Raw genomic sequence first — 13,264 nt, 5'->3', positions numbered from 1 at the left:
GTCTCTAGGCTAGTAGCATGAACAGAGATGAAGACAGAGACAAAGCAACAGAAGAACTTAAGGGGAGCAAGAGGACAATATAAAGACAGATTCACTTTAACGGTTTAATGACTACAACTTAAGTGTAAACAGCATTTCTACCCCTCCCACCTTTATCTGAATGATAGTATGTCAATTTCAACACTTCTGACCACTAGCTGATTTTCTCCATTCAAGGATGCTAAGAACAGCCATAAAGTACACATCTTCAAGAACTGCATGCACTGCCAAGTGTGAAAAGGCCCCTCTGCTACTTGGATTAGTCACTGTGTAACTTTCAATAGGAGATTGTAAGTAGCTGTAAAATATTTTTGATATTCATTCAAAATTGTTTTGTTAAAGTTACAGAAAATAAAATAAAAATAACATCTGCAGAACTCAACACATTTCTTTCATATAAAGGTTTAAGTTATAACTTAATCAGACCAGACTGCAGTTCAATTCAAAAGGAAGAAATCCGGTTTACACTACTAAATGCATTAGAGCAGGTTTAAGAGAAGGAAATCCGGTTTCACTACAAAGATATACCTCCTGAAACCTTTATATCCTTTAAAAGCTGTTTTCCGCAGTCTCAACCTGCAGCAGAGATTCTCCCCCTACTTGGCTATCAATTGACAGAAAACATTTAAGATATAAGGACTGACTAAAGTTACTTTTTTATGAAAGTTACTCACTTTCCACAGGCAAATGTTATAGAAAAAGTTAAAGAAAAGTTAATGGATTCTTTAAAAGGCACAAGAGAATTTCAGGACTTCCATATGCTACATAACATGTGCTAGAGATTCAACTTGTATACCTCTATCTAACAGAAACTGTCGTACTGGATCAGCACCAAGTCGAAAGCACTGATCAAAAAGGGTGTCTTAACAAAAAGTTCAGAACTGTGTAAGTTCAGTGCATGTTAAAAGCTTTATGGAGGTTTATATTACTGAATAATGATCCCAAATGTATGGAGACTTTCCTTTTCACCCTCCTCCCATTGAAATTGCAGATGTGGAGGAAAACAAAAGAAAGGAAGTACATTCATCGCTGAGAGCTACTTGAGAAAAGGGGCTTTCTGAACAATGGGCCGTAATGATGTAGTTTGAGGTGGTGCTCCATTTTGGTGAAACATTAAAAAAGTAACTACACCGTCTATTTGGCTGTAGTCACATATTCTTTATTAATACACTTTCTGCCAATGGATAGTATGTAAGTACGCACATTTTAATTATTTTAGCGGCTTATGCATTATCCTAGAAGGGCATACGTTTCGAGTCTTCGGTTCAAACAACACACGGTACCAACACTGTGCCATAACTCTCGCTCTATTTGGGATACGGCATTTTCCAAAGTTGAGGGACGCCAGCGGAAAAGTCAGCCCAAAGCCGCCCGGGAAAGGAGGACGCGCCCGCTCCGCCTTTCAACAAAGTGCACCGTAGCCGCCCGGAGCGCCGAGCCCCGCCAAACTTTCACCCCCCCGGTAATGCGCGTCCGCTGCCCGGCCCAAAGCGCGGCTGGCGGGTAGAACTACGCCGCCGCCGCCGCCGCTCCCGGCTGCCCGGGAAGCGCCCGGGCAGGGGCTGCACCGCCAGCTCCGCGGACGAGCCCACCGCCCGCCCCCGCGCCGGGCAGCCCGGCGGCCGCCGCCGCGCCGCGCCCCGCCCGCCCGCAGGTGTCCCCCGCCGCCGCGCCCGCCGGGACCGCGCCCCGCAGCAGGTGAGGAGGGCAACTTCCCAACTGCGGGGAGCGCACGCCGCGCCCCGCCCCGCGCCTACCTGCAGCCCGCGCCTCCGCAGGATGCCCGGCTCGTCCATGCCGGCGCTCCGCCGCCCTCACGCCGCGCGGCGCCGCCTGGCCATGCCGGACCGCCCGGACCCCGCTCCGCATCCCCGCAGCTGCCGAGCGCTGACATCACGCCCGCGCCGATTGGCGCCGCCGCCGCACGTGACCGCGCGAGGTGCGCGCCCCGGCAACTTCGGGGCGCAGTCCGGCGGCCGCTCCCGCAGCGCCGCCGCGCCCCCGCTGCCATTCGGCAACCCGGGGCGCCGGAGCCACGAAGAATGAGTTCTTCTACTTGCAGGATGGAATTGCAGTAGTGCTATAACGGCACCGTGTAAGAAGCCGCGCCCCACTGGATTCCCAAGTGCGGCTGCGGAGAACCCGCGGAGAGAGGACGGATTGTCTCAGGGGTGCAGGCACCGCGGCCAGCAGGTCCGGTTGTGACCTTGGGCTTGTCGCCCGAGGGCTTCTCATCGGCTCAGCCAACCCGACTGGTGCAAGGAAAACTCGTCTCCGTCAAAAACTAGGTGCTAGATCCTTAAACGTTATGTCTGAAAGCACAGATTTTAAGGAGCAAAACGGCAGTGGGAGTTTTCAAATCTGCCAATCTGCGGGTTAAACAGATCACTGATTTTTTTTTCCCTCCCAAAGGCTGTCACCATACTATTAGCTATTTGCCCATTAACAGTCTAAGATAAGGCTATGACAATCACACCCTTAAATCTAGTATGAAAAGAAATATTGATTTCCTGTCATATTGCATCATTTTGAGTAGTAGTCCATGTACATTCCATAGTAGTAAAACCTGCCAGGAGCAAAGGCATTTAGAACAAAAAAGATGAAGGATTGCTGAAAGGATAACGCTGAGCGGTCACAGCTTATCTGAAGAACAGAGAAAGAAAAGGCTGCTGTACTCCCTGCCCCTCAACTCTTCTTCATATAACTGAAATGCATTAAAGTTATTGTTTTACAGTTGTTACAATTAAAAATATATCATTTCTGCTATTAAGCTACATTTCTCTGATACTTCCAACTGTATTATCCTAAAAAGCAGTCAATTTTTATCTAAGTTACACAGTAACATTAACTGAACATGTTTCCTCTTCCCCATTAACTGAACATGTTTCCTCTTCCCCGTCCCTCCATGTCTCCAGCTCAAAACACATCCATCACATTTGGTCAATGGCTTAAAACTCAGCCATCACAGATTTCAGCAACAGGATTAGAGCAGTACTTCCATTAAGGAAGGAGACATTCATCCTGACCAAAACTCCAGTTCCACAAGAGGGAGACAAGGAAAATCAAACACACTGATAGATTTACAAATCTGTAGGCCAGAAGGGGATATGTGACCATCCTGCCTTCCTCTGCAACAAATGCTACTCATCCCTCCTGAATTCATTTTTCAAGAGTAGTATCTCTTTAAGCAGCATCCTGACCCTAGTGAAAACTTTTTTGCTTTACAGAATCAAACTGTAAAGTGACTAGATTCCCTCACCTGTTCGAAAAAAAGGAAAAAAATGTTACATTATCTCCTATGGATTCCACCTAATATTCCTGTTTTCCCTTTTCCATTTCAAAATGTCATCTTCCTTCTTCTTATAGCGCTTCAAAACTTTGTCCCACTAGTTTACATGAGTGGGACAAACTCACACAGAATGTCTTCTGTGTTTCTGTTTCCAAAAACAACACAGAAAAATGAATGACAATTCAAATTCTGTTACATGCTTCCAGTAAGGGTGGCAAAAATTAATTAACCAAAGACTGTCGAGTTTCAAGGATGAGAGGCAAAATCTTACCATTTGTCTCTCATGACACACTGCAAGTTTCAGCTGCAAAGGCTGTTTGCATTTTTACACCCAAGTTTTATTTTAATCACTGAAATACAAAAATCTCCCAATGCTCAATTTATCAGTTCCCTTAAAGGTAAGTAATACTGAAGTGTAGTTAGCTTTAGGCAAACACTCATTTCAGCCTGTGTATTTAACTCTGTATGTATGAATTCAAAGTACCCCATGCCATCTAGCTCAGAGGTCAGTACTGGAACAACAGCCTAAGAAAGTCATACCAACAAGTTACGTGTCACTGACAGGCACAGATGCAAAAAAGTCCACAACCTAAACACCTCAAGTATCACAGAAGCTACAATTTCATAGCAGAACAATTTACAGAAAGGATTATAGGCAGACAAAGAGCACAGATGTACAAGCGTGAAGAAGCGATTCAACTCCAGAGTGCAAGTGTAACAGTGAAGGTCACTGGAATAGCTGCCTAAGTAATACTGGAAGGCAGAAGAAAGAAACAAAGAGAAGACTGCCTTCCAGTGGAAGATGAGTTAAATCCCAAATAGAAGAGTACAAAACTATCTTTCCGTGAGAAGTGCATTCACTATGAGTTCTAGAAGTGGCATTTTCCTAGGCTAGTGCTGCATTTCATAAAGGTGGCACTGGAAGGAACTGAAAGGCAGATGTTTGCACATAAAAAGGAAAGCATCCACTGAATTTTCTCACAATTTATGAATCTCTTTAGTTATTGCCAAAAGCGCATCTTCATGTTTAAAAATGCATAATAGTGTAGTTTTTTTCTGGAGGCTTTCATTCTTTTCAGATTATTATTTCACCATCAAAATGGTGGTAGGTAAGATTGTGGTATATTAGAATTTGTATTTTAGAAGAAAAATCCATGCTCTTTGAAATTTTTAATATACTTATCCTTACATTTATATATACAAAATACAGCAAAATACCTCACATATTCTTTCATATCACTTGTAGCAGAAAGGCACAATTCAGTTGTACGTGCACCACAAAATAAAACATATACAGTGAATGAAAAAAACTTTTTTTTTCCTTCCCCCCCATCAAGGCAAAATTATTTTTGGAGAACAGTAATCAACCTCCAATTTTGCCAAAAATTTTTCTCCCCTATAAATGAAGTATTTGACCTGATTAAATGTGAAGGATGTTTCAGAATTAATTTAGACACATACTCCTGAGCTCATGTTTATTTAAAGCTGCAAAGAAACATGGTAGAAGATAGTTTTCAGGCACTTACATAAATCTAGTAAGTTTTTATCTTCATTCAACTGCCACTTTTTTGCATTAATCAAACAGCTTCACTTTAAAAATAATACTGGCTTACAAAACAAGAAAATTTAGAAATCGCTGTAATTACGGAAATCAGCCAATCAACCAGATAAAACCTAAGCATGCAAAACTATACATGAATATGTAACTTGAGTTTTACAATGCAGATTTAATTTATATTTCATTTTATGCCTACACATATCCCATGTGTGGCTGCCACTCTCATACTACACATGGTGGTAGCATATGATAAATCATATTCATTATGCAGCATGAAAAAACTCATTTGTACTCTGCCCCTAAATATATCTTTGTCAGGGCTATTTCCTATACCTTAAATACTCTACAGCATCCAGTCACCATCACTGAGTTTTAAAAATAATTATTTTCTTCCTAAATGTGAGAATTCATATGCTTAGAATAGATCACAAGCAATGAAATAATTGCCTTATAGTCTGATAACCTGCTACCCAAAGTAACAGGAACTTTTTTCCAGCACAGGTAAAAAGGGAGCTTTTCATCGTATTTTTGCCCACTGATAAGCTATTCAACAAACTTACTAGAAAAATTAAAGTATTTTAACTGCCATAATTTCAAAAGTCAAGGTAAGTGAACTACAACTGTAGATACCTGGAAGTAGTTAACATTAATTCATATGCAGCCTTTTTCTATGCACATTAGAGATGAGAGAACTATTAGAGTATGGCACAGCATGTTCCCCTGGATGTTGTAGTTACAATGGGCTTGAAACAAATTCCTGCAAACACTGCTTTTGTGGTTTTGAATGGAGAGCAGCCCTACAGTAATGGACCTGGGGTTCTGGTCATGGCAAGCTGAACATGAGCCAGCAGTGCCCTGGCAGCCAGGAGGGCCCCCCATGTCCTGTGGGCATCAGGGACAGCATCAGCAGCCGGGCAAGGGAGGGGATTGTCCTGCTCTGCTCTGCACTGGGGCGGCCTCACCTCGAGCGCTGGGGGCAGCTCTGGGTGCCACAGTGTAAGAAAGACAGAAAGCCATTAGAGAGTGTCCAAAGGAGGGCAACAAAGATGGTGAAGAGTCTGGAGGGAAAGCCAGAGCAGCTGAGGTCACTTGGTCTGCTCAGCCTGGAGAGGAGGAGACTGAGGAGAGAGTCTACAACTCCTCACAAGAGGAAGCAGAGGGACAAGAACCAATCTCTTCAGGCTCAAGACCAGTAACAGGACTTGAGGAAAAGGCATGAAGCTGTCAGGGAGGGTTTAGGTTGGATATTAGAAAAAGTTTCCTCACCCAGAGGGTGGCTGGGCATTGGAACAGTATCCCCAAGGAAGTGGTCACAGCATCAGCCTGGCAGAGTTCAAGAAGTGTTTGGACCATGCACTCAGGCACATGGTGTGACTCCTGGGGTGTCCTGCACAAGATCAGGAGTTGGATTAAATTATCCTTGTGTGTGCCTTCCCAGCCACATTATTCTGTGATTCTGTAGTAGTTTAAAGAATAAACTGTCAAGGGAAGGCAACATTACAGTTCCACAAAGGAGCTCAAGTTTATTTTTCTGAATGGTCATAAAAGAAATTGAGCCACCTTTGTGTTCCAAAACAATCATACTCTGCATATGATTAAGAAATAATCTAGATAACATTCCTGTTCTGTAGTATTCTGAAAACAGTTTCAGTTCCTAAAGGAATTTTACACTGAGTATTTTACACTGAATTTTAAACACCCTATGCAGACAAAGTACCTTTTTTTCTATTACATACACAAAAAAGTCTCAAAACACATCGCACAGAAGTTTTCGACTGTCCCATACATATATATCCACACCAAATCATCCGTATGGTCACTCCACAATGCTTTGGGGAAATAAGATTTCATTAGAATCTTAATGGATACCAGATCATCATCACAGGATGTCACAGAAGTATGAAAGCAAAATCCATGCGTGGTGCTGGGAGATGGGAGATGAGCATATATTTTTTTAATCAATCTGATAGAAGTGAAACAAAAAGGAAGTGAAACAAATTGAAGATTACCTTTAAAGAATTTTATACAGATCAACATCTAGCCATCTTAAGTAAGTCAAAACCTTATAGTATCACTCTGTACTTTTACACAACCCAAGAGTTTTCTTTAATGCAATGTCTTTAATGTTATCTGAGGAGAAAAGGGCAATGGAAACAATTCTATCCATCTGCCTCTTGTTCCTTCAAGTTCTGGAAGTTCTGTTAGCTGTGAACTGTCACTGAAATTGGCTACAGCACCAGAAGTGAGACATTTCATCAAAATTAGCAGTAAAAATTGACATTTCGACACTTAACACCGTCACCGAGATAAGCGATGCTGAAACCCAAAGCTGCAGATATCTTCTCAGTCTGTACCTCTAGACTAGAAAACAGAACCGTAGCTCTGCAATATATTTTTCAACAATTTTCTCATACAACCATTACTTGATCCCATGAAAGCAGGTGTACCTTGCCAACAGCCCCCATTACACACGCAGGAATGGACACGTTCCGCGGAGAGCGGGGGTACACACCGGGTCCTGTCGCCACCTGCCGGACAAAACCCCACTTGCACCAACTTGTTCCTGCGTTCGCCACTCATTCGGAGGAGCTGATTTGTTACTAATGTAATCAATCCCCCATAAAAATATTACAAGAAAAATAACTGTTGCAGAAGAAAACCAATTTTTTAAATAAGTTACTTAAAGAAATTGATAAATTCCTCTTCCAGTGACAGAACATATACAAGAAGACGGTTCACAACAGACATGCCAGCTTCATCCATTTTGCCTTTTCCATCAAATACTGTGTTTCTTACTCCATCAAAAGGCATAGCTAGATCGTCACTTTAAAAAAGGCAGCCAGCCCTCCAATTCTCTACATCTTCCATAATTACACAATAATATAAAGGAAATTTCTTTCTGAAAAGACAAGCACATCATGGGTACAGTCTAAATTTCTCATGGATCTCCTTTCAACAAGAACTGAAATACAGACATAATATTCTCCCTTTTTTCAAAAGTTGCTGAACTATTTGTCTCAGTATCTCCCCAAAGAAAGCCTAACATCAAACATACAGAAGCTATGCCAGTTTTAATCTTAGAATTTGAAGTGCCACACATACAGCTGTTTTCAGAGAACAAATTAAAACCCCCCTGAGTTGAGGCTTTTCTAAAAATCAGCTCAGTGGAATATTGCACACGCTGAAAAGGAACCAAATTCTTTAAAAAAACTCATGGTAAAACAGTAATAGCAATTACATTTAGAATAATCCCTCCCTGTTAGACATTTAGAAGTTTTATTCTTAAGTGAAATCAGTAGAAGGCAAGCTCCACTCCAAGCAAAATTACCAAACTTTGGCAAGGTTTAAGTTTTTGTTTTGAGATCACTCTGAACAATTATGCATCTAGTCTCCTTTATTTTGATGTCCCATCTTCCTTTTTAGAAGCATTTAATCTCAACACTTGCAATAATGTGGTGTGTTCTCAATGAGATAATATATTAATGTACTTTCTCTTAAGGACACATCATTTTTCTTAATGTGTTTTGGCTGTTTCTTCCACTATAAGATTCAATACTTTCCACTATACAAGGTCCAGCTGCTTCACAAAAACACTCTCCTTCATTAGAGAGCAATAGTTTAGCCTTTCAACATTCAAATTATTCAGAAGATAGTTTACCTTGCTGAAGTCTTGACTTCCTATGGACAGAAGTTTCATTACAAATGCAAAGTAAGGAAGTCTGGAATAAAAGGGAATGTTCTCCTAATGATCACTAGTTGCAACCCCATATTTAATAGGTAGAGGACATATAACAAGCATATCAAAAAGATTTATTCACAGTTACAACTTTCTGGAAAAGCAACTTCATGCTAGGAATGTTTTTTCAGGATATGCTCTTACTGGAAAGAAAAAATTTCATGAGAATAACTAAATACACTGAGATCTGACTTCACTGTAGGCTAGTTCTGTTACTTAACTTGATTTTTTTTCTCCCTCATTTACAGCAGGCAATCTCATAATTCAACTTTGTTTCTTACCACCTTCATCTTCTCTCAAAAAGACAACTCAACAGACAGCAAAAGGAATCTGTGATCAGCCAAGTGTACATTATTACTATGAAATTATTCCATGTTTACAAAGTAAACCATCATTTCTGAATTTAACTGACCAAATACTGAGTACCTTTCATTGTACCACATAATTGCAGCTGTTCTGCAATGATCAAGAGGTTGAATGCATCCATGAGAGAGTAGCAGTTAACCAATCTCCTGCTGATTATTATATCTTTTACTCAAGTGACATTGGGTCAACTTGAGCACTTAGCTAGTTTCTTAATCTCCACAACACCATGAAAGAAAATTCTTAATAGATGCAATGATCTTACTGTATTATTACTTTATTAAAAATCTGACAGAAGTGGATAGATACATATGCACACAATTGTGCATACTGTGATCAAAGAAAAGAAAAAAAAACAAACAATACTTTCTAGCTTTACTGAGGTGACAACAGAGTTGATGCTAAAAATCATCAGTCCATTGTGGCAGGGTACAGAAGAGCTAAGCAAACATGATGACCACGTCACACCAGTGAAGCCAGAACAATTTAAATCACCATTTATCAGAACAAGGGAGAGACACTGCAAGAATACTAACAGGTAATGTTTGGTAAAAAATATCAAAATCCACAGTTCCGTCTTCCTCCACAGGACAAAAGCGCATTTTACAGTAACACATCTGTTTTCACATGAATGTATAAGAAAGTCTGACTAAAAACCAGAGTTACAAATACCCAGCAGCATGTGTCAAAGCCAACTGTGGTGGTCAACCCACTTAAAGTTTCAGGTCAGTAAAACAGCAGTTGCTTTTAAACCTAAAACTGTACGAGAGCAGAAGCAGCAATGCACCATCCGACACAAAAGTACTCTGTTGCATGTTCATAAAAATTCTTGCTAGATACCTTTGCTTTGCAGAACTTAAAAAAAACTTAAATAAATAAATGTGGAGGAATGTTCATTCCCACCAGAGATCTGGAAAAACTACATTTCCCCACCCTGCTCCAGTGCCTGTAAGTCAGCAGTCTCATTCAACTCAGTTTGAGTCTGTTTTGAGACTTACAGCTATCATCAGAACCATGGGAGTACTTCAGCTTGAGGAATGAAAAATATTATTTCCAAACTGCTTCCATCCTCTGCTACATTACAGTCACTTTGCAAGTACCACAGGCATGAGAACGTCAGCTTACAGGAAGGAAAATAAAAATGTTACTTCACTAATTTAGAATTGTGTCCTATTTCGTTATCCTTCAACATCAGGATGCTGTCCCACAGCAAAAAAAATAGCAGAAAGGAATACGTCTCATCAGCTTCCAAACATCCCATCATTTTAGGCCAAACTTTATTAGGAAGTTCAAAGAATTTTAGTATTTGCATTTTTGACAACTGAAACTGCCAAAACAGGGATCAAGTTTCATAGCAATAGTAGCACTAGGAATAAAGTTTTTACAATGCTAAAAATTAAGTTTCTTAACAATATAGAATATCACTATTAAAATTCAGGCCAGTGGAACAGTATCTTGTCCCCTACCCCGTTTTTTTTACATTAATCAACCTATTCTAATTATGCATGAGTACCAAATTCCTAAGACTGCTAAGAACAGTCAAAGACATTGTAATTGCCTCATAAGAACACCAAACCACACCCTAACCTACAACACTCAATCACACCACATAGGGAACTCTCACTTTGAGGTTACCAGCACCTCTCACTTCAGATCCTGAATGCAGACAGAAGCAAAGACCGCAGTTTTCCTACAGACATCACATTATTCCCCATGCCCCCTTTATCTCACTTTATTTTAAAGACAGAGCTGTGATTGAAATCAGTTTAAACTTCCATTACGTACTTCTGAGACTGGAAATCAGACCAATCAAATTAGATCTGTATATGAGCACACAACTCCTCAAGTAAAGGAAGATCTCCTTGCAACTTGTAGTTTACTATTTTCCCATCAAATGTAACAAACTGTAGATGTATCAGTGTTTCAATTATTATGCTAACTGACAGACAATTCACAATAGTCTGCTTTTTGTGACCAGAGGGAAGAGAAGACAGCATGGAACAGGAGACAGCATTATGATGAAATTTTCCTCAATCCTTCCAAATGTCAGTCATTTTTCCAGTTTCTTCCTTCTCTCCATGTCCTTTCCAGCCTCTTTATCCCCCTTCCATATCCACACCTATAAATCTTCTAAGACGTTGCAGAACCTTTTGTTTTAAGGCCAAAGAAGTTTATCACTATATTCTTGAGTTTTATCCCTTGTTAATCACAGATTACCATTTTATGCAGTTATCCTCTAAGTCCAACAACAAGCTGAGAAAGTTTTATTCCCAGAGAGGCATCTAAACTTCCAACTCTATAAATGATTACACATTGATTTCTTCTGGTCATATAGTTTACTGTGAAACACCACTACTCCTTTGTCTCTCATGTGGCAAATTCTACCTGGGTGAAAAATTCACAGCCTCACTTTGGTAACACTTCCCACTTTTCCTACTTTCTAAGTGATACTGGCAACACGATTCTAGGTGACATTTTAAGATAACCATCACTAACACCACACACAGACAACTGAAATATTACGGCAGACAAGAATAAGCCCTTATTCAGAGCCACTACTAACACACAGTCAGATGCTTCAGTTCCAGAGATTTAACCCAGCTTACTGATCTCAACCATGTGTGTCCTACACTAGAAGAACAAAGATATCCTCAGCTGACAAAAATTTTAACAGCCCTAGATTCTTGATTATCTAAAACTAGAAACTGGTTCCAGTGAACCTCTTCACTATTGAGTCTCTCATGAAGACTATTATATGGGACATCTGGAAAACAGAAGCATGGTACTCACGCAAAACAGGGATGTACTGCTTAGCTCCTACATGTACTTGTTCTCTACTCATTCTGTACCATCAATAAGATACAGAAGAGAGTTATACCTACATTCACCTCTAATGAACTGTGCAATATCTCTACCTCTAATAAACTGTGCAATATCTCCTTTCAGTTCTCTCTCATGCGCAGTACATCCTGACAGCTGGAAGCTAACTGAGGCTGATGGGAAGTAACATACTTCACCACAAAGGGGGTATTTTTGAATAACACACTGCATATGCTCACAGGACTTTTTAACCTAGGTTAGTCTTCTCTGAGAGATTATTATTTTACTTACTTTTCCCATTATTCTTTACCAATGGTAATTTGCAGCACAAGCTGTGTTCCCAATTCTGAGAAATCACAAGCTCTGTCTGGGAGAAATGTTAACCCCAGCTGTCACCACACCTGTATTTTATCCACACCCAAGAATGAGCAAGAAAAGTATAAGAATTAATAAAGTCACTAGTTTTAATCAGATGACTTAGGAAAGGAATCAGTATCTAGAATTCTGTCAAGCAGCTGAATCTACAGTTTTGTTTTAAATTCAAGTACACCATGACAATTTTGAAAGCAATGACAGAGCCAAGTAGAGATATACTTGTATTTATGGAAGAAAATTTATGTATTTATGGAAGAGAATATCCAACCACCAACTTCCTGCATCAGCTCGTCAAAGTATTGTAGTTTCACAGCTCTGGACCAGGTCTATTCTAGCCTTTTGTTGTGTACAAATACAAAGCATATAGGCATGTCTATGAAGATGCATGTTCACCTCCCTCTTGCTACTACTAAATTAGATCTATCTACTGGATTAGAACTGCAATAAAGTATTTCTTAAAAGGTAAATACAGACAAAGTAATATGAAAGCAAATACACATTCATGAGTAAGGAATAAATGGAATAAAATACACAAGGGAGAACAGCTCTCTAGTCTTAAAAGTTAGAAACAATTGAAGCACAGAAAACCTGCTATCATTACTTGACAATTTTAGCATTTCATAGGAATAAAAACCTCACATTTTAAAATGATTTTCAGTAATTACTCTTAGATGTTAAGCTGATTTTAAGTTAAATAAGAACATGGTTTTCAGCTTCATACAGTAGTTTAGCATTAACCTGTTTCCTCAGTTCAGACTGTTTCTGAAGTCCAGCTAACTATTTTGGGGAGATTAGAGATAACAAACCAAAATTAGCTACTTTGACAATTTCTATTATATAGTTTTTATGCTTCTCACAACTGCCATCCTTGTACTTGTGCTGCATTAACTGTCAGAGTACTAATTACCTGCTCACATGCAAGCTTTGAAAACCTGAATCCCTGGACAGGAGGAACTAAAACTTAACCCATGTTTCAGATGCAGTTCCCTTTTGCATTCAAGGAAGTTTACTTAAAAATAAGTTCAGCTACACCTGATATTCATTATATAAAACTGAACACAGACAATTAGTGATTTGAAAAATT

The 13,264-nt window shown here is 40.0% G+C and overlaps 1 protein-coding gene across 2 annotated transcripts in view; it reads right to left on the bottom strand.

Moving 5' to 3' along the window:
• The window catches only part of MAST4 (microtubule associated serine/threonine kinase family member 4), a gene marked incomplete at its 5' end in the record, with an annotated part of 275,947 nt that overhangs the window by 177,483 nt on the left and 85,200 nt on the right, over positions 1-13,264 (bottom strand). The window contains one exon of one of the 2 annotated variants that reach the window (XM_084225041.1): positions 1,797-1,912. The exons of the other annotated variant lie outside the window; for it this stretch is intronic. Coding sequence (XP_084081167.1) covers positions 1,797-1,835 — 39 coding nt within the window. Of the gene's footprint in view, positions 1-1,796; positions 1,913-13,264 lie in introns of those variants that run through there. 2 annotated transcript variants of the gene reach the window in all.

This window comes from Fringilla coelebs, assembly GCF_963513975.1.
Source record: "Fringilla coelebs genome assembly, chromosome: Z".
NCBI classification, from domain to species: domain Eukaryota; kingdom Metazoa; phylum Chordata; class Aves; order Passeriformes; family Fringillidae; genus Fringilla; species Fringilla coelebs.
The sequence above is the reverse complement of the archived record's forward strand: the minus strand, read 5'-3'. Positions and strand labels throughout refer to the sequence as shown.